This window comes from Amblyomma maculatum, chromosome 1 (genome assembly GCF_055883805.1).
Source record: "Amblyomma maculatum isolate TAMU_Amacu chromosome 1, ASM5588380v1, whole genome shotgun sequence".
Taxonomy (NCBI): domain Eukaryota; kingdom Metazoa; phylum Arthropoda; class Arachnida; order Ixodida; family Ixodidae; genus Amblyomma; species Amblyomma maculatum.
Window position 1 is genome coordinate 48267091 of NC_139344.1, and position 21575 is coordinate 48288665.

General features: G+C 45.0%; 1 protein-coding gene across 1 annotated transcript; it reads right to left on the reverse strand.

Annotated features, from left to right (window-relative positions):
• Positions 1–18506: 18506 nt before the first annotated feature.
• On the reverse strand, positions 18507–20647 carry LOC146202309 (uncharacterized). Its single transcript, XM_084588070.1, has 2 exons — positions 20636–20647; positions 18507–18972 (listed from the first exon to the last, which is right to left on the reverse strand). The coding sequence occupies exons 1-2, from the start codon at positions 20645–20647 to the stop codon at positions 18520–18522; spliced, it is 465 nt and encodes a 154-aa protein (XP_084444196.1). The 3' UTR covers positions 18507–18519.
• Positions 20648–21575: the final 928 nt, after the last annotated feature.

Genomic DNA, 21575 nt, shown 5'->3' on the forward strand with positions numbered 1-21575 from the left:
AATATTTCTGGTCATGTGAAAGTATACTCAGAAAAATCTCATCAAAAGGCTTATAAGACCAACAGCGAAGTACCACCTGAAGAAAGAACTCTTGCTCATGCAGAATACGAGAAAGAAAAACTGATTTCGGCGTAAATCTTCTCAGTGCACATACGTGCGTTTGTTCTGGAGTCTATTGCTGCCAGTAGTATTTTGTTTCGACTTCCGCAACCGCGTAATAACACTTTTGAACATTTTTTTTTTTTTTCACACATGCATCCGCGCTAAACATCTCGGTTAAATTAAATCATCTTTACAGTGGTAGTAAATGGTTGGATTGTGTGCTCTGTGAAAAGGATGAATTTCTGTATTGATTTATGATAAGTTGTGCTTGCTGAATCGCTTCGCTAGTGTGACGGAGTTGTTTTGAATCAAAATTAGTCGCAAACAGAACAGGAAACTTGCGATGGAGTTTCCCGTCTACTACTAGCACCGCCTAGTGGCCGTCGCACCAATAGCTTAGTAGGAGAACTGCGACTACAGGGGCTGGAGCCGCGGAAAAGTGACTAAATTACCTCGGAATCAAAGGCATGCTGCTGCGTTTACAAGTGGTTGACTGTGATAAAGATTAGATTGCTCTGTATTGGATTCCGCCGTCGCCGCACAAAAAGAGGGAGGCGACATAGATGGATTGGTGCGGATGGACGAGTGTGCATTGCTCCATTCGTTAGATCGTTCTGCTTCGCCTTTGCGTGCTGCTTTAACACGCTTCATAACGCGGCTACGCCTGTTGAACTGTACAAAAAATATTGTTTTGTTTATTCGTTTATATGATGTGCGCAATATGAGGTAAGAACACGGAGTGAAGCGCCCCTGTTTGAATTGCGCGCGGACTTGAGCTCGCGCTAGCGCTTCAGACAGTAGAGTGAGGCTAATGCTCTTTCCTGGGTCATTGTGAGACGGACGGAAAGAATTCGCAGTTAAATAAAGGAGATAAAAAGTGCGGATGGTGGCGATCATCTATATGGCAAGCCGAAACAGCCAACGACCTATCCGAATACGAAGTATTTCGTTGCAAGTGCTATGGTAATGCCCCTAACGGCGTGAGTTGACTATCCCACCTGCTAATATATCGCGGCTCACCTACAGTGACTCTCGAAATTTCGGAGAGGCACAGTAAGTGAGGGCGTGAAGCAACATCCCGACTATGGCATTCGCTCGCTGTTAGTTTCGAAAAAAAGAGCTACGCTTGAGGACCAATAAAGGCATTTTTTGTTTTTAAGTTACTTAGCTGTTCAATATTTTTTCCTCACGTACAGCAGAAAGCTTTCTCGTAATATTTGTTTCAACATAAGTTCGAATGAATTTCTGGCTATTAGGCAAATATTCTTCCATCCAGAACAACTTGCCTATTGTAAATATTGTGTTGTAGGCGCTTGCTACTTCACGATGAATAACCATTTTAAGGCACGCACGCTACTAATTGAATCATCGGAGGAGCGAAGTGTGCTTATTTGGGCGGGAGGGGGGGGGGGGGGGGGGGGCAATACGCCACACTCTTATAATGATTCCTGCCACAAATTTCACTCTGTGCATGGGGAACAAGGCATCGAAACTTTGTTGTTGTTGTTGTTTTTCAAGTTACCACTGTTTCTCTTTTGTATTTAATGGTACTGATTGGAACGCCATCTATTGATTGAAGTTCATTCTTTGCTCGCCGTCGCCTTAAAGGCGCGTTCACACTGACGAGTAGCGCGACTTCCGCGACACGCCAGCGTAAGCGCGCCTCAACTCAGATTGAGAAAAACGTATCGAAAAAAATATGCATGTAATTTTGTATCAAAATTGTCGCAACAGTTTTTGCGCAGCGTTCAGGGTGGTGTTACACCATTTCGATTCCCAGTTAGCATCCATCCGCTTATATATTGGAATCTAGCTTGTGATAGGGATTCGAACCAACGACAAGTAGACCTCCAAGCATGTGCCGCTAATTGCAAGTGTAGGTGTTCACGGAGAAGTGAGACAGACACTGCGTCTTCCATATTCCCTAAAAACAAAACCAACTAAAGGCACTTAGCGCTTTGCCGAACCCTGCGCAAGTCTCCCAATGCGTGGAATGCAAATCCGTTATGGTGGCTCAGTGGTTAAGAGGCTCGGCTACTGCTTGGGCACTGATCAAGTAAAACGCGTGACCTGAGGGTTTGCAGGTTAGGTGGACGGCGAGTTCGCGCTGTGTGTGTTCGCTGGCCTGATCGCCCTATACTCCCTATCTCGGCTCATCGTATTGCTGCCCTAAACAAATACATAATGCCACCAAAATTATTATGCTGCAAAGCATTTTGCTTATGATAGTACTGAAGTGTACTTTAGGCAAATCGTCTGAAAACGTTAACTTTTGTCATAGCCGCGAAATGAAATAATACATTAGGAGCTGGATTGAATATCACTGCACCGCACAATGAAAAATATATATCTATATCATTACAGGATAAGAAAAATGTTAACCCCTCACTTCCGTTTTCCCATGAAATAGTAAGAAATAGTGAATTTATTCCATTTTATGATAACCTAAACCTTGCCAACAAGCAGAAAACGACTTTATAAGCACTGGGAAAGCTTTGGATATTTCATAAGATAAAATATAGCTTAATTCACCAAATACTAAATCAAAGTTCTGTCGCCTACACCTTAAAGGGACGACCTAAGCAATTCTACAGAAGAGAAACATGCACTCAGTTTTATATATTTTTATGTTTGGGTCTGCATAACACAATATTTTCTTTAGTTCCTGACATTTGTGAAGAACTGATGATTATTTTTAGGAGATTTCGATAAAAATCAAAGATGCTGTTGCTTCCTAAATTCGAATCAAAATTGTTCATTTTCTAAATATTTTTAATTTTCGCCAAATTCTGAGTAATTTAGAGAAAGAATGGACAATTCTAAAGTAAAACGTTTTTACGGAATACCGAACAAGGCCAAATAGTACAGACGAAATGTTCCAGTGGCAATATCTTATTCCATCGTGCCAGAATATAGGGCTGAATATTGACAATATCCAGCACGAGCTCTCATATTAAATTTATTTTTATGATTTTAAATAGTATAATGCAACACCTTTTAGTCTCTTAATTTTCTAAGGTACTGAAAGTTTCTGAGGGAAATTTTAACAAAAAAAAATGAAAGCCTGTGCTTTTTTTTTAATTGAAAACAGTTGTTCCTGTATTGCTGTTCTCGAATTTTGGCCGACTTTGATGCATTGTGAACAGCAAAAATAAAAATCTACAGCTCCAAATTTTGCCTGAAGTTAAGAACACAACCTGCACAAACAAAAAAAAAAAGAAAAACTTTTAATGACAGCAACTTAACTTTTCATGCCAGAATGTAGGGATTTTTTACTAAAGCAACTGCGTCAACAAAATGTTTTTAATAGCTCTTCTCTTCTAACAGTAAGCGTTTCATATATTAAGGATGTGAGAAAGTGAGGTTGGAGTTGAGATTGCTACAAGGCTAACTAAAGAAGATCGAGTGACGACGCTGCAACAATTATGCCACCGCTACACAAGCCGACACCATAGCGACGACCAGGCGCGTCAAAATGACACCGTCGCCCAACGAAGTGATAAAAGGGTTCCCAGCCGCGACCACAGTACACGACGAAGCCGAGACCGCTCACCGAAGCCTATACGAACTGCTCGCGAGACGTGATTTTGGGCTTGTATTTTCTCAGTGAGCATCAGGCGATCATCGGCCTTCGATCAAAACACATCAGGCTCTAAATGCCTACTACAACGACTTCGACGCATCATGTCGATCTAAGCTTCCTCGACGGAGAATTCACCGTGCCACCCCTATCAAGCATCGTCGTCTGAGCAGGTAGCGTAGACATCGAAACCGCCGAAGGCGTCGTCGAAGGAAACACGCAGTTGCTATTTGAACTAGGGCTCGGCATCGCAAGATATAACGCCCAATTACAGAGAGGACAAGCTGAGGTGCTGGTGACAAACTTCACCGAAGAATACCGACATATCAACAAGGTCACGGTGATCGCTCTCCTCGACGAATTGGAAGACATCCGAGACTTATTAGCTCTCCCCAACCAACTCCCAGAAGATGCACCTGACCAAGTTCGTCAGTCTACGTTTGACATCAACCCGGCATTACCCCGAAGCAGAAAAGACCAGATTCTCAGTCTTCTTCAATGCTAGAGCGAGTGCTTCTCGTCAGCATCGAAGGTGCGACCAACACTTCTTGCAAAGCGTCGCATTATAACGGACGACCACGCCTGACCTCTGTGCCAGAGCCCCTACCGCGTATCTCCGCGAGAACGCCAAGACATCCGCGAGCTAGTCGATGAAATGCTTTGCAACGGCGCCATCCACTCATCAAAGAGCCCCTGGGGGGCGCCAGTCGTTCTGATTTATTTATTTATTTATTTATTTATTTATTTATTTATTTATTTATTTATTTATTTATTTATTTATTTATTTATTTATTTATTTATTTATTTATTTATTTATTCATTCATTCATTTACTTATTTATTTACATATACCTTACAGGCCTCCAGAGAGGCATTGTGTAAGGGACGACAAATACAACCACACAAATACAACCAAGAGAAAGACGGGACACTTATTTTCTGCGTCAATTACCGCCGCTTGAAGAGCATAACGAAGAAGCATGTCTCCCTGCTCCCTCGCACTGACATCTTGGACCGGCTCTGTAACGCTAAGTACTTCACTTCCATGGACCTGAAGAGCGGTTACTGGCTAATTGAGGTCGACGAAAGAGGCCGCGATCGAGAGACCGATAGACAACGTCGTTGTCTTCTCTTCAAACTTACAACACTATCTGAAAAGGCTCCGTACAGTAACTTGACGCAATCCAGCCGTGAGGGTTAATGTTGAAACAGAGACGAAACAACAGCTGCTCGCCTACGAGGAGCTGTTGTTTCTGGTCATGCCGTGAGCAGGGTGACAGTTCGCTTAGACCCGCAGGAAACAGCTGCTATCGCACAGTTTCCAAAGGTTGGTGACAAGAAAGCTGTGCGCCAATTCCTCGGACTGTGCGCGCATTGCCGACGATTTGTCAAGGACGTTCAACGCATCACAGAACCTTTGATACAGCTTACGAAGACATACGTGCCATTTTGAATGGAAAGCACCACAAGTGGAAGCGCAGAAACTTAAACGCCGCTTACAGTCCTCGCCTGTCATCGGGCACTTTAATGAAAATTCCGAGACTGAAATTCATACCGACATAAGTATAGCGCGAGATCAAGAGCCGTTCTTTCTCATGGGTAACGGGCAAAATGAAGTTATCGCCTACGCTAGCCGATCCCTGTCGAAAGGCGAGGTCAACTATCCGACGATTGATAAGGAATGTCTTGCCATTAACTGGGTCACGTCAGAATTTCGTCCCTACTTGTACAGACGACCGTTCAAGGTTGTGAGGGATCACCGCGCTTTGTGCTGGCTCGCTAATTTGGAAGATCCGTCAGGCGGCCTTGCTCGATGGAGCCTGCGCCTTCAAGAATTCGACATCAGAGTGGCCAGAAATCTGGCCGCAAGCATTCGGACGCAAGATTACTTTTTACGGTCCCCCGTTGCCGCGCCATCGGAAGATGACGACGACGCCTTCCTGATACCGGTAAGCTCTAGCAGCTTTGGGCAGCAAGAGCGCTCGGATCCTGGGTTAAAAGAACTAGCAGATTACTTGCAAGGCAAGACTTCTTCCGCTGCTGCTGTGTTCAGGTGTCATTTGCTGTCGTTCGCCTTAAGAAATGACGTCTTCGTGAACATCATGGCACCAGGCAGATCCGTGACGCTGCTTTTGCCCAAAAACCTCAAACAGGAAGTTCTGCTGGCGTTCCACAACAGGCCCACAACAAGTCATCTCGGGCTTGCGCGCACGTTGCACCGGATCCAAGAGAAGTAACATTGGCTACGGTTACCTGCCGAAGTTACTCATTACGTGAAAACATGCAGTGAGTGTCAGAGAGACAAGACATCCCCGATGTGACCTGCTGGGCTACTGAAATCGGCACCACCCCCGATTAAGCCCTTTCAACAAATTGGGATGGACCTCCTCGGCCCCTTCCCAACTTCATCGACGGGAAACAAATGGATCATCGTGGCAACCGATTACATGACCCGCTACGCCGAAGCAAAAGCCCTGCCTTATAGTTCACCACCAGACGTCGCCAATGTTTTCGTCGAACAAATTATCCATTGACACGGCGCCCCTGAAGTGCTTCTCACGGACAGGGGAACAGCATTTACGGCGAAGCTAACGCAAGCCACCTTGATCTGCAGTCATACTAGCCACTGAGGTAGAACAGCGTATACCATCCCAGACAAACGGACTTACGGAGTGTCTAAACGAAACGATTGCGGACATGATTGCATGTACGTCAACGCTGAACACAAGACATGGTACTCCTTGCTGCCCTGCCTAATTTTTGCCAATAACGTCGCCGTTCAGGTGACAACCAGGACAACACCGCTCCAATTTGTGCATAGCAGGGAGCCCAACACCGCACCAAGTGTGGGTTTGGACGCAGACACGTCGTCTCGGACTGAGTGAAAAGCTTTGGCGGTGGTACTTCGGTTCATGCAAAGTCATTCGACGCATCGGACAACTTGACTACGAAGTCGTCCCCGACGGCGCATCTCCCAGCGGCACATGGCGCTCCCAGAAATCGTACATTTAGTGCGCCTCAAGACCTATTATGTGCGCTAAAAGCCCTAAATGATTTAATTTCTAAAGTTTTTGTTCACATTTCTCTGTTTATTTTGCAAGCATTGAGGCGATGCCCTTCTTAAGGGAGGAGTAACGCTGCAAACCATTCAAATCTTTATTTGTTGTTTTTCAACAGCCCCCAGCATGCGGTCTTATTACTGTTATTGTAGCTCACGGAACAATTTTTTTTGCTCATGCTCGTTGTCGCGAGACGTGGATTTATTATTTTCTTTGTCGAGTAAGATGCGCCGGTACCTATCTCGAATGATACCAGGAACTCGAGTCCGTTTCCACAGTGTCCCAGACTCTTCTCGCCTCTGTGCATATACACAGTGGGGAATTGGCCAGAGTTCAGTGAATGTGCAAGAATTGAATCAATGGTCCCAACTTAGACTGTATGATATATAACTTATTAATTAGGAATTAGTATTGCTAGGATAATTTGGAAAATTTTTAAGGGGGTAGCAATAGTATTCAATGAAAAAAAAAAAGATGTTTCAAGTTGTTCTGGCAATCTTTTGCGTCTTTATCTAGGTGCTGTTTCGCAGACTTTAAATTGAGCGCTCCGAGTGTAACAACGGGCATCCGTAGTTCGACGATCGCTGAGCACAATTTTTCTGCTGTCGCCGCCTTCGAGTTGTTTAATTCTTTTGAGGGCGCAAACCAGCTGAATATATACTTTAGTTCGATGAAATACAAGTCTGTTTGATTGTTGCATACGGCCTTGTCACTACCTCATGACGATAGCGAAACGTTATGGGCTCCCGTGTGCTGTGCAATGGCAGTGCAAGTTCGATTTTCTGAGCCCTCCACTACGACGTCCCTCGTAGCTTGATAGCCGGAGTGGCTTGGGACGGCAAACCCCATAAACCAAACCATACTCTGACGACACTTGACGAACCGGACCCTTGACGAAATGCTAGAAAAGTGACAGTCGCTATATATATATATATATATATATATATATATATATATATATATATATATATATATTTATATACACGTGTGTGTGTGTGTTGTTTCTGGATTGCCCAAGGAATTATAAAAAAGTGGTTCCAAATTAGAAGACATCATATTTGCAGGAGCAAACTCTAAAGCGTGGGGGCGTATTATGCTTAAGGCATTTGTAATTATCTAGATAATTCACTAAAACCCACTAATCATCTTGTTAATTATCGCAGTTTGGTGGTTTGTTCTAATGCAGAGTTCAAAGCTGTGAACATGTTGCCACATCAGTTTTTGAAACGGAGAAAAACTCTGCAACACTAGAAAATCCAACGCTGTTTTTCCTTACCGAATCGAAAGTGACCTCAAGGGATGCTCGGGAATCTCGGTACACAATCAACGCCCGGCGACAGACATTTACTCCTGCAAATAGCTTTGCCTCTTTTCGTATTTTAAAGAGTACTTGAAGTCTACCTAAACGCTGCATATGCGTCAGTGCGCGTAATATCGCCGGGATCACGCTAACTTCTCTATAACGAAATGCAAACAGCGTATCTCCTGGATGCTCTGGATGTACTGATGTATGTACTGGATTCCCGAACGACGCCATTTCATAGTTATGTAATTCATTGAAGTCAAGTCAACAAGCTTTCAAATACACATACTTGTCGTTAGATATTTTGAACCACAAGGCCGATTAAGAAGATTTAAAGAGGAGCCGCTTAGTGATGGTGGCCTAGAATTCTGAAATAAAATATTACTTCTTAAATGGAAAAGTGAATTCCTTAATTCAAGATAATTGTCTTCTAAGGTTTATCCCGTTGAGGAAGTCCGTCTTGTCGCACTAGATATACATTGCACACCGTTGCAGATACTTCAGTAACGTACCTTTTTTTTTTTTTTTTTAATGCAAATCAGCAATTGGTTGAAAAATTTTTGTTGGCACTTGAGTCTGCTTACGCTATGCAGGCGAAAGCATGAATGTTTCTTCATGAGGTTTCCTCTTTTTCTTTCAGTTTAGTTATTTTCTGTTGTTATGTTTATGTATTTAAATCTTACTCTTTGGTCTTGTTCTTGTTTTTTTTTTTTTTTTTTTTTTTGCTTATGCCGTGACTTCTGTTGCTAGCGTCATTGACTGCACGACCTGCCTGCAACCCCCCCTCGCTTCCTTGTTCCACAACAAGCGTGCCTTGCGTGGCCTAGTCACTAGTGTGTCTCGCACAAATGCCGTGGGCTCGCATCAGGCTGAAATCTGAAATATATCTCTCCACGAACTGAATTACTTTATAATGTCAAATAATTTGAGACTTGCGGCTACCTGAAATTCGCATGGCATGTCATGATTTGACCCCTTTCATTCCACTCTTGACCTCACGTGTGACACGCGGTACTTACGAATTTGCCGCTGGTTTCCGATTTATATCCGGTGTGGTGACTTTACCGTCCTGCTTGACCAACTCGGGTTTTACAAAACCACTTCCGTGGACAACGCGAGGTTTCGTTGAAGCCTTTCGCCTTAAAAATCACGTCGCGTAATGCAGTTCCACCTTAGCATGTCTGCATCATACACTTGTGGGCCCCCGCGGCCCCTCTTAGTGTTTCAAACTACGCGTGCTCTTTTCAATTTATCTTGTTGCACTCGCGTGCCGCATGATTGCGCATCAACGAGTTGTCAGTCTCGGGAGCAGCATGTAATCGGCGCGAGGGTGAGAGTAGATAAGGGCGGCGAAGGCAATGCACGGGGATTCCGGCGGGAGATCTGCTGGGGGAGGTTGCTCGGTCGGCGAGCAACCTTTGTATTTGGCCTTCCTGGACATAAACTGGGCGTACGACACTGTAAGCAGGGAACTCCTGTGGAACATATTAAAAGAAGAAGGTATCGGTTATGAGATAATAGAGTTCCTACAGGAAATATACCGGAATAACAAAGTAGAAATTACGTGGGAAGGGATAAGAAGTACGGAGGATGTCAAAGTATGCAAAGGATTAAGACAAGGCTGTCCTCTATCACCGGTGCTGTTCATGCTTTATATGATAAACCTGGAACGGAGGATACAAGACAGTAACCTAGGTTTTAACCTGTCATATAAAAAAGGTGGAAAGGCGGTAGAGCAGCGCCTCCCCGGTTTGATGTATGCAGACGATATTGTGCTGCTAGCTGAGAGTCTTGAAGAATTTCAAACTCTAGTTAAGTATTGCGGAGACGAAGGGGACGCTCTAGGCTTCAGTTTCAGCGCAGTTAAGTCGGGTCTGATGATTTTCAACGGCTCAACTGATCAGGGTCTTAAAATACAAGGCCTTGAAATACCTAGAGTAGGAGAATATAAATATCTGGGGGTATGGGTAAACGAAGCATTGGCATACATTGGAAAGCATCAGCAATCACTTAAGGCCAAAGGGCGAAGGAATGCCGGGATAATGAAGCATAAAGCATTGTGGGGATACAATAGGTATGAGGTTTTGAGGGGTATTTGGAAAGGAATTATGGTGCCCGGACTTACTTTCAGAAATGCGGTTTTGTGCCTAAAATCAGAGGTACAGTCGACATTAGAAACAAATCAGAGATCCGTTGGACGATTAGCACGAGGTGCCCACGGCAAAACTACAAATGAGGCGGTACAGGGAGATATGGGCTGGGCATCTTTCGAAGTGCGGGAAACTCAGAGTAAAATATTATATGAGGAACGCCTGAGGAAATTGGACAGTAACAGATGGGCAGCTAAAGTATTTAAATACCTGTACCTAAAAAGCATTGACTCACAATGGAGGAAAAGAACTAGGAAACTAACTAGTAAGTATGCTAGTAACAAGGACGGAGAAATGAAGAGCATTAAGCAACAGGTGAAAAACACAGAAGGTAAAAATTGGATAAATTCGATGGAAAATAAACAGAGTGTGGAATTATACCGAAAATGGAAAATGCAGATCAGGAAGGAAGGAAGATTTCTTTGATAACTCAAGAGGCAGTGCCCTACTTTTTGAAGCTAGATCAGGGTGTCTTAGAACACGCCGCTACAAAAAGAAATTTAACAATGGAGATGACGCATGTGCTGTATGTGGAAACTCCAGTGAAACAATTGCCCATATTATACTCGAATGTAATGGTATCCATCCGGAAGTTGGTGCAGGCGCAATCACTGTTCCTGAAGCTCTGGGGTTTAGAGATAACAGTGGCCGGGTGAATAAACCGGCGGTGGAAACTAGCAAAAAACGACTGGAAGATTGGTGGCTTAAAAGCAGAGAAGTGACATAATGTTAGTAATGTAGGAGCAAAATTTAATAAATAGAATGATGGTTTAGTTAACCATTCTAAATCAATAATTAAGATATAGGGAGAAAAATGAGCATGATAGCTACTGCTACCACCCCGTTTCAAAAGGGACGCTCCTATATTCCATCCATCCATCCAGCGGCATGGGCCAGCCGGATGGACAGGGACGGGGGAGCGGAGGCTTGCCATCCACCTTGCCTCGCCTGGACCGAGAAATGATTCGGTACCTGCTGGGATGGCTGATGCGTTTTCGTTTGAGTTGTTGCCACCCTAGGAGCAATGTTTTTATCTTGCAGCGTTTTACCTTGCCGCGTTTAAGCCCTCAACCCCTTTCGGTTTTAAAGCTGGCATTACATTGTCACGAGTTTCGACCGCATGCTTTGCTACGCAGCTGCGTCCGATGTTATGATTTTGTAAATTGTTTTGTTGTTGTTGTTTTTGTTTATCTGGAATATACTGATGTTTTAGATAAACTGGATTTGTCACTCAATACCATGACTCGCGAAACCATTCCCTGAAAGGCCGGGCCTTCACACTATGTACAGGGGTAGTCAAAAGGTCCCAGGCCATAGGTTCTGCTTCTGGTCTGCCTAGTGTGGCACTTGAGATCCCATTAAAGCTATCAACTGTCTCAGGGGTTAGAATAAAGCTTCTTCCTTCCTTCACGGATATTTTGAGATTCGGGGGCATAGTAGCTGCCGGACTATAATGCTCAGGAGCAAAGAATAAGACCCTCTGGCATAAGAACTTTTGTCTACCTCTGTACGTACTAATCATCACGAGGACTTGGCACTGTCTTAATACTGTTTGCAGGGTGCTATATTCCTGCAGACGCCATTTAAGAGGGGACTTGACATTTAAAATTATATTCATTATTAACGTGATAACGTTAAAGCCCCGTCAACCAGAAAATCTGGCGTCGGCGTTGTGAGCGAAAAAGCACGTACATGGCGCTGGCAAGTCGTAGCTAGCCCCTAACATGGCCGCACACTAATGGATGTAGGGCTGCCTGACGTTACGTTTGGTAGTAGCTGTCAATTCGGGCCTCTCCTTCCATATGGGAGAGTGATAAAATCTGCCGACCATGCATGCATGACCCTTGCATTCTGAGTCAGACATGTTACTCCTAGACTACGCAGGCACGTTTATACGGCTTGTTTAAAGCGGTACTTTATATGCTTGGTGGTAGCCTACGCTTGAAGGCGGAACTTAAGTGCCCCCCCCCCCCCCCCCATAATTGTTTATGCATGAACAGAATCAAGTTTGACATAGAAGTATCCAACCTGTTGTGCAAAAATCAGAACTGCATGTAACATAACTGCTACAGTTTCTGAGCGCTTACAATTAATCAATTGTCGTAAAGTGATCCCAGGGGTTCTATAAATTTAAAGCGAAACTATATTAAATCCTATCCTGGGCAATATAGTTATTGATTATTCCTTAATTACGCCGTAATTACTCTAATCTAAGCCGACCTCAATATTAAGCTTACACCCGGAAATTCAAGGACAGGAAGAAAAAACTTCCTTCGAATATCATCATCATCAGCCTTACTATACCCACTGCAGGGCGAAGGCCTCTCCCATATTTCTCCACTTAACCCGGTTCTGTTCTAGCTGCATCCACTTGACCCCTGCGAACTTCTTAACCTCATCCGTCCACCTAATTTTCTGCAGCCCCCTGCTACGCTTTCCTTCCCTTGGAATTCAGTTTGTTACCCTAAGCGACCATCGGTTATCCTCTCTTCTGACTACATGTCCGGCCCGTGCCCATTTCTTCTTCTTGATTTCCACTAGAATGTCAGTAACTTGAGTTATTTCTCTGACCCACTCTGCACGCTTCCTATCTGTTAATGTTACCCCTACCATTTTCCGTTCCATAGCCCTTTGCGTTGTCCTCAACTTAAATAGAACCCTCTTGGTTAGCCTCCACGTTTCAGCCCCATAGGTGAGTACAGGTAAGATGCAACTGTTGCATACTTTCCTCTTGAGCGATATCGGTAAGCTGCTAGTCATTATCTGCGAGTGCTTGTCAAACGCGCTCTATCCCATTCTTATTCTTCTTGTTATTTTCTTTTCATGGTCCGGATCTGCGGTTACTACTTGTCCTAAATAGACATATTTGTCGACTACTTCCGGTGCTTCGCTACCTAACCTAAACTGCTGTATACTTCCCAAGGCTGTTGAACATTACCTTAGTCTTCTGCATATTAATTTTCAAGCCTACCTTTCTATTGTTCCTGTCTAGGTCACCAATCATTCTTTGCTGTTCATCTCCTGAGTTACTTAGCAAGGCAATGTCATCAGCAAATCGCAGACTACTGAGGTATTCTCCATCTACCATTATCCCTAACTGCTCCCATTCCAAGTCTCTGAATAAATACTTCCTCTAAGCAAGCTGTGAATTGTACTGGGGAGATTGTGTCTCCTTGCCTTACTGCTTTCTTTATGGGAATTTTGTTACTTTCTTTATGCACAACTATGGTTGCTGTGCAGCCACTATATATATCTTCCAGGACTTTCACGTACGGCTCGTCTACCCCCTAATTTCGCAATTCCTGCATAACCGCCGAGATTTCTACTGAGTCAAACGCTTTTTCGTAATCAATGAATGCTGTGTACAAGGGCTGGTTAAATTCCGAGCATTTTTCTATCACCTGATTGATGTTATGGATATGATCGATAGTAGTGTACCGTTTCCGAAAACGTGCTTGATCCATCCACTTCTTCCAGCACGTCCAGCACTTTCCAGCACTATCACGTGCGGCTCGTCTACCCTCTGATTTCGCAATGCCTGCATCACTGCCGAGGATTCAACTGAGTCAAATGATTTTTCGTAATCAATGAATGCTATGTATAAGGGCTGGTTATATTCCGAGCATTTTTCTATCACCTGGTTGATGGTATGGATAAGATCGATAGTGGAGTACCGTTTACAAAAACCTGCTTGATCCTTTGCTTGATTGCAGTCTAAGTTTGTCTTGATTCTATTAGCGATTACCTTAGTAAATACCTTATACGTAACAGACGGTAAGCTGATTGGTCTGTAATTTTTAAGGTCCTTAGCGTCCCCTTTCTTAGGAATGGGGACGAATATAAGCCAGCTGAAGAACCGGAAAATTAAGTATGGCAGCAGCTACAAAACAGGAGGGACATTTGTTTGCCGAAAGGCGCGTGGACATCCAAGCGCCGTTCATACCCAGGGCCAGGTCATGTAGAAGGACGAAACTCAAGGATTTGTGGGCATCCTGCGTGGAGTCCGAGCCATCAACTCAAACACGATCGCTTTTTGTGGTGGCACCATCTGCGTGCCATTTTTTTAGCTTCAAGAAGTTGTCATCTTGTAATATGAAGTACGTTTATAAATCCTCGAATCTAAACCTAACTGAGAGTTTTATATCTTGTATTATTAAAAAAAAAAAAAAACTATCGGCACAGATTCGAACAAACATTGTAGTTCTTTCTTCGGGTTGGCAGTATTCCTGAAAATAGAAGGTAAGATCCACCACGAAAATTCACAGCAAATACTTTCTTACAAAAAATTAGAGGGCAATTAATTGTATTGCGTGCTGAGAGTGCGATCGCACTAAAGTCTTAAATCCGCTCTACATGCTTTACCATGTCGGTTATTGTATGTTCTCCGTGTTCTTACGGAGGGCTCGAAGAAGGCATTGAGTGTCTATACTTTAGGGCTCCCATCATTGTGCCGCATAGCGGAAGAAATTAATAGTACACTACATGCTTTTACAGACCGATCAGTATCGTGTTACGAGGAGCGGACAGGAGGAAGGAAAATACCCTGAAACACCGTGCACTGCGCGTGGCTCCTCACTGTTGACATTCTTCTCTGGACTGCTGGCCAAAGGTCAAACGCTTGTGTGGAATTGGTATAGTAAAAGCTGCAGTTCTGTACGTACAGCCAACGTCCTCCGAAGATGGTTGTTTATCACAGACTGCTACGACCAGTCAACGAAAGAACAAATTTCTCCAGTTCCTATGCGCCACATGATATGCCGAGGTCTCAGTGCGATTGCAATGTATTTTTGTTGCGCCGCTTTTCCACCGACCCAGAGTTACATCGGCAGTGGCCATCGTCGGTGAATAGTAGAGACTTACGTCAACAATAATTTTACGCCTATGCTCAGCCCACTTCGGGAATGAAATGCGATAAGAAAGAAGACTCCTGTCTACGTTTCACTTCGGGCGTGAACTCAGCACCCCGCTAGGCCTGCAAACTATACTTTGTACATAATTTCAGGAAGCTGGGATTTTTTTTTTTATGGTTCGGTGAAAACTGCTGTAATTAAATAGTTCATCCGAGGATGTAATGTCTCTAGAAATTTCACAGCAACTAGCGTGCCGTCATCCTATCTCCTTCCGAAAACTGTGTGTGCAGGCACGGCTACCCGAAAAGAAACATGCAGTTATAAGGAAGGTTATCGCATTTTCACTGCCCGGCACGAAAGGAAGCGACACGCAAGGAAAAAGCATCCCGATTTTTAGCCGAGTTGTAGGGGCTGTTCATAATGAGTAAGTGGGTTATAAAGAAAGCACAAAAAGGAGACAGGCGTTAGACCGGTGTATTCTCAGTTTTCGTTCGCGTCCACTTATTCATCTCAAATGGGATTATTCAACAAAGAGTTGCCATGGATTCTAAAGGTTAAATGGGCGCTTGTCAAAATGTTTGCGCAGCTGTTGGGCCAGGTGACTATCCTGTTCCTAGAAAATTATTTTAATCTTAATTTGATTTTGACATTTCGTTCTTTTCTGAATCTTTTCTTTCATTCTTCCTTCCTTTTTTTTTTTCTTTTCTTTTTTTTTTTTTTTTTTGCGGAGCTCGTTTTGGTTGGGAGCATAAAATGAAGCCAAGGTACAGGCCTTGTCACTTCACTTTGGAAACATATCATCATAAATAGGAAGACTATTTTCCGCTCATATGTTCTTTATTTCTCGCCCCCTATATTCAGAAAGACAACTAGAAATGACAAATCGCAATAAGTAAGCATTACCAAATCGCATCCTTCTTTTCATTCTGTCGCGTCATTTCCATCATAAACGCATCACTTCTGCGTCCAAGCGTGACTCGCCGACCTCGCGAGGTCCATGTACCCTGAGGCATAACGAACGTAATGGCAAACTCTGGCAAAAATACGCGGATTTTTCGGAGGACATTGGCCTTATGGAACAGATATATGGCCCCTTTTTATTCTATTTAAAGATTAAAGAGGGTCAATTAATGACATACCATGCGTCACCAGAACCCCAACCAGCAGTCAGCCTTCTCGCGTTGCGAAACACTCGTTGAACATTACAGCGTTCATTTTAAACGCTCAGCCACCTTGGAAAAATTATCTTCCTCCCCTCCTCCTTCTCTCCTTCCTGTTCTGTGCTCTTTCTCTCAGCCTTACAGCTGGACGCCGTTAGCTTACGTAGCCCTTGATATAATGAGGCCAATATGACATCTGGTCGGTGCCCTGTTTTGGATATCAGTTCTGACATGTATTGTGTGAACCTATCGTCCAATTAGGCTGAGTAATGATCCATAATTAAGCAGTTAATGCGGTGCAAAATCACTCGTAAACGTATAGACAATTTCTAGAGTGAGCAAAAGATATCGGGTAGTTCGTAAAAGCGTAACATTACGCTCCCTAGTAGATTCATAGCAGAGGGAGGGCAAGAAAATGGAATTCCTGTAGAACGCAAAACGGTATGAACAATGGTCGAGTGGAAGCCTCATTCCGCTGGCCAATGTTTCGAGAAGAGCACTTGGTCTCTCGTCGCCCAGATGAATTTAAGACATCCTGTCGAAACGCTGGCGAGCGCACTGCGGCTTCTACACAACCCGTGTTCAATTTGCAGTCGAAACACTGGGTAGCGTACTGAGGATTCCACTCAACATTGTTAATATTAATCTTCCAGAAGACGCATTTTCAAGTAGAAACTGGGTTTAGCTGAATTTTAAGTTAATTTGTGCAGATTAGGGGAAAACCGGATATTATCGGAAAGTGAAGGACACTATATGTGATCCTGCTTCGTCACCACAAGTTAGCATAAGCGTCTTCTACGAGCAGGTATTTATAATCTTAATAGAGTCAAAGACCACAAAGATTAGAACTCTGTTCCATTCCTAGGGTTCCTATTTTGACCAATGTCTGCAATCCACGAGTGAGCCCGTTTGGCTTAGTTTACAATGCGACGTCTCTGCGCTTTAAAATGTTGTATAATTGTTTGCCTCATCTCCATGGCGGATCAGTGTTAATTAGTCCTATTGCTTGTATCGTATTCTGAAATTCATGGTGTACAGTCGCAGTCTACGATCACGATATCCTCTCGACCTTTCAAAGCCTGCTGCGCGACTTTCCGACTCCTGTGCGAACATATCGGGCTTATAACCCAGCAATGTATCATGTTTATTTCATTTGTCGTCCACATTACCGAAGTGCGGGCAGAAGCCATGCAAAAGCGATGCAGAAGCTCGTAAGCATCCCCGTGATCGCGTTTAGCCTGTGTGTAGCATAGGACTTGTAAGGTACAGAAACTTGTTTAAATAGTTATTGCTCGCGAAAAGAACTTTCAAAAGTGGAAGAAGCCTTTAATGAATTTAAAGCGAACTACGAATGCATATGTGGGGTAACCTTATCATAGTTGCATTCAAGTGATTGAAACTTACTGTGTTGCGTTCATTTTCTGTATTTCTGCAGCGACCGATTGCCTTACTCGTTTACAAAAAAGCTGCGAACCTTGGACTGTTTATGTGACATTATTTCGCCTTGTTTAGCAGAGAAGAACGTGCGAACAATAAGCCAGGAATGTTGAGACTATTCAAGTGTTCAGGTGAGGGGGAACGATCTCCCCGGATGATTTTTATTTACACCTGCCGAAAATACAGTTTGCATTGCTTCTGTCTTGCATTTGACTCAGATGACAGGCGGAAGCCGCTGAAGCTCTCACACACAAGGCGGCGCTGATGAACCTTTGCCGCACGCCTCTTCACTCTCAACTGAAATGAAAACGTTTTCACATTTACGTTACAAGCTGCAGGGAAGAGAAAAGCATCTATGCGTTTGTTAACTCACGCGTTCCACAGTACTAGTGTGTAGCGTATAGTAGAATGCCGTCTTCAAACCGGTTTCAGAAACCGAAACTACGGTATGTATACTATCGTAGCATATTTCATGTGGCTGGAATAAAACCGTAATGACAAGGCCAAATCTCCACATATGAGTTAATATTCTCTCACCTGAGGTGGCGATGCAATGCGGAAGACATGTGGTAAAACAAGCATTGCTCCCTCCTCTGACAATTCTTAAGAACTAAAAGCGCAGAGAACGCGCAGCGTAAATAGCGCTGCTGATGGAGCGGCCTGTTGAAACACTTTTTTTTACTTATTTTGTTCTTTTCTTCTATAGTCCCCTACGCTATGCGTCTACAGCTAGCGGCTACGTCCTCTTTGAAGAACCACTGCACCTTGGTGTTCATATAATCAGTATTTCCTGATTTTTTTTTTTTTCATTTTGAGATTCAAATTGTGAATCGAAGGCCTATGTACAGATGGCAGCATACCTAGATATAAAGCAGCAGCTTATTTGTGGTATCCGCCCTTGACAAGCAGAAGCTTTCCGCCATAGCCTCCGCCGTAGCCTCCGCCGAGTCCGGCGCCACCCAGGCCGCCGCCTCCGAGCAAAACACCTCCTCCGAGTCCTCCGAGACCTCCAGCGCCGAGGCCGCCGAGAGCGAGGCCTCCTCCGACGCCTCCAAGGCCAGAGTGGGCTACGATGGCACCACCGCTGTGCACCTGGGACACGTGGTGAACCGTGTTGACGAGGAACGAGGGTCCGGCAACCGCCTTGGAGAATCCGGGACCTCCGCTGAGGAGAGCCACACTGCTTCCGACGCCTACGCCTCCGACGCCGACGCCGCCACCGTAGCCGAGACCACCTCCAAGACCGCCGAGGCCGCCGCCGAGGCCGTACCCACCACCAAGGACACCACACAGGGTGCTGCCCACGAGGGCGCTCAGGACAACGGTGAATACCTGCGACCATGCACGACGCGTCATTGGTGAGCCCCCGAACATTATTGAAGTCCTGTACTCCACCACCATCGCCTTCCCAAGCATCCTCTTTTCTATCTCTTCCTCAGCGCCTCCTTTCTCTTTCACATCTCATTACCCTCTTCCCCAGCGCACACCTTTCCATGCGGAAGAGGGAAAAAAGGAGCTATCGTACATTAGACAGCCTTAATTATGGGAGTCATTGTTGCTATTTGTCCTAAGGCGTAGCGAGCTATGCATTCGAAATAAGGAAAGATTTTGCCGGGACGTTGCAATAGCTTAAGTGCGGATCCCGAAACTGTCTCAGTAAATAAGAGAGAAAAAAGAGAAGGCGTGAAGCTCAAGGACTGACTCATTCGCAGTGCGAGCAGTTCTGCAGAAAGGGAAGGCTGCCTCTGCTTTGATTTTCCCTCTTGAATCCTGTTCACGAGGCGTACCAAAAAGCACGCTCATTTAAATATATTGTGAGCACTGTGGATGAACGTCATCTTCATCTGTCATCATCGGTCAGCTCCTGAAGAAGACGAAGTGGGAACGAACTGCTGCTGGTTGTTATCTGCTGATTTTTTTTTTTTTTTTTTGCGATGTAATTATCCATCTCAAGATCAAATATATCTGCACCTGAACTCTTGGCCGATCCCCCTGTGTGGGTATGTGCCATCAAATTAGAGGAGAACAACAACAGCTGCTGCGTCTGGTGATCTGTCAATAGCAAAGTGAACCTGCCTGTGCTTCCTCCCGTCTCACAATATCTATTTATAGCGCATACCAATGGCTGCGAACAAAAACCGAGCTCACGTTTTGTTGGCTGCCCGAAACCCAGACCGACCGATTACGTGGTTGTAACGAAGATGTTTCAGTATGCTCGGAGCATAATTCACGGAGGTGCAGCTGCCAAAACTCGCGTGTTGGCACGTCATGTGACAAAGTTTAGCTGCGTTTTCTTTGGAGCTTATTGGTTCGCGATTCGTATTACTTCGTGCTGTGCCATGTGTAACGCTAGAAAATAATTTGTGATATTTGGTTATCACGTTCCTCATTTTAACTGAATACCTGTAGATTACTATTCCAAAATAATAACTTACACCAGCAGTTAAAAACGCCTAGAAGAAGAGGAAGAAAGCATTTATGGGGTTCATTTGATGTCTATCGCAGATCTCAGACCTAATCATATAATGAACAACCGGGGCTTTCAAAACTGAACTTGAGGAGCAACTTCTTTATGCCGTTCGTATAAAATTAAATAAAACTAACACAATCAACTGTCGCTTTTCAAATAATGCCTAGGAATCGCTGTATTTTTCTTTTCGAACGCTGTGGCCTTTTTTTCCTACACTGCTAACTGAGTGACACTATTTCGTCATATCTGAGCACCATCACATAATCAGGATTGGGCCACTCATCCCAAGGCGCATATATTCAAAAAGGCATACAGTTAAGCGAGCCAGGAAGCCAAAGAGAGGCAGTGTGCGAGGCGCTCACACTTCACTCTGCAGCCTCCTGTGGCCGCTGCACATTAAGACGTCGGAAATCCTGCTCGCAGGAGGGCCGCGGCGATTAAGTCAAAAGTATCGGCCAGATGACAGCCCAACATCCAAGAGCTATTACGAACGGGAACCATATGGGTTCTCAGAGGGAGTCTTACCAGGGTGTTCATGACTGCTGGTGTGTTGCTGGTGGCACAAGCAAGCCTTGGAAGGTCTGTGTCTGCCAGGTTCGAGCGAACAGTCTTATATACTTGCACCCCCGCTTCTTCAGAGTACGTCACAGATTGAAGTGCGCGACAGGTACAGCTCCTCCTTGCAATCACGCCGCTTCCGACTATACCGTCTTCCTGCACGCACGCACGCACGCACGCACGCACGCACGTCGCACAAGGAGCCGAAAGGTCTCCCGCTGAGATGCTCCGAAGCTTCCTCACGCTACGGCGGCGCACGCTCACGCACGCGACACACGAACGCTGCTTATCGAAACCTAATATTCTAGTCCCTCCGGGCCCCTCAAGAAAGTGTAACAGCAAAAAGACGGCGTAGCCGCCGTCACAATATCGAAGAGCTGCAAGTGCCCTGGATCGGAAGCGCGGGTGTTCGCCTTCTTCTTCGCGCTTTCGCCGCCAACGTGGTGTGATTTCTCTCGAAGGTATTTTTCTCTCTCTTTTTTTTTTTCCTCCAGTCACGTGCTCTCTCACGATGCAACGTCTTGGGCCGCGAACATGGACCGTTATCTCGGGCGCACATCTCTGCCTCCCCTCTCGCGGCGTCCGCCCAGGCCCGGGCAATTGAATACCGAGCCCGCAGCAGTGGCAACCCACTGCCGCTCGCGCCGCGTGCTGGAAACTTGCGCGGCGTGCGGGAAGGAGAACGATGAGTCCACGCTCGAGATTGTGGTTGATGTGTATTCTCATCGCGATTTCGTGGATACGGCCACTCGAGGAAGAATGCCACCGCTGCGAGCCGTAAAAGAGCGCGTCGCCCTGTTCCGGCGGCCCACATCGCCCAGCTGAGCGGCAGTCACCGTTGCTTAATTCGGACCGGCGGCTCACAGCCGCTACGGATGTTCGTGTTGTACCGACCCTCCTCGCCAGA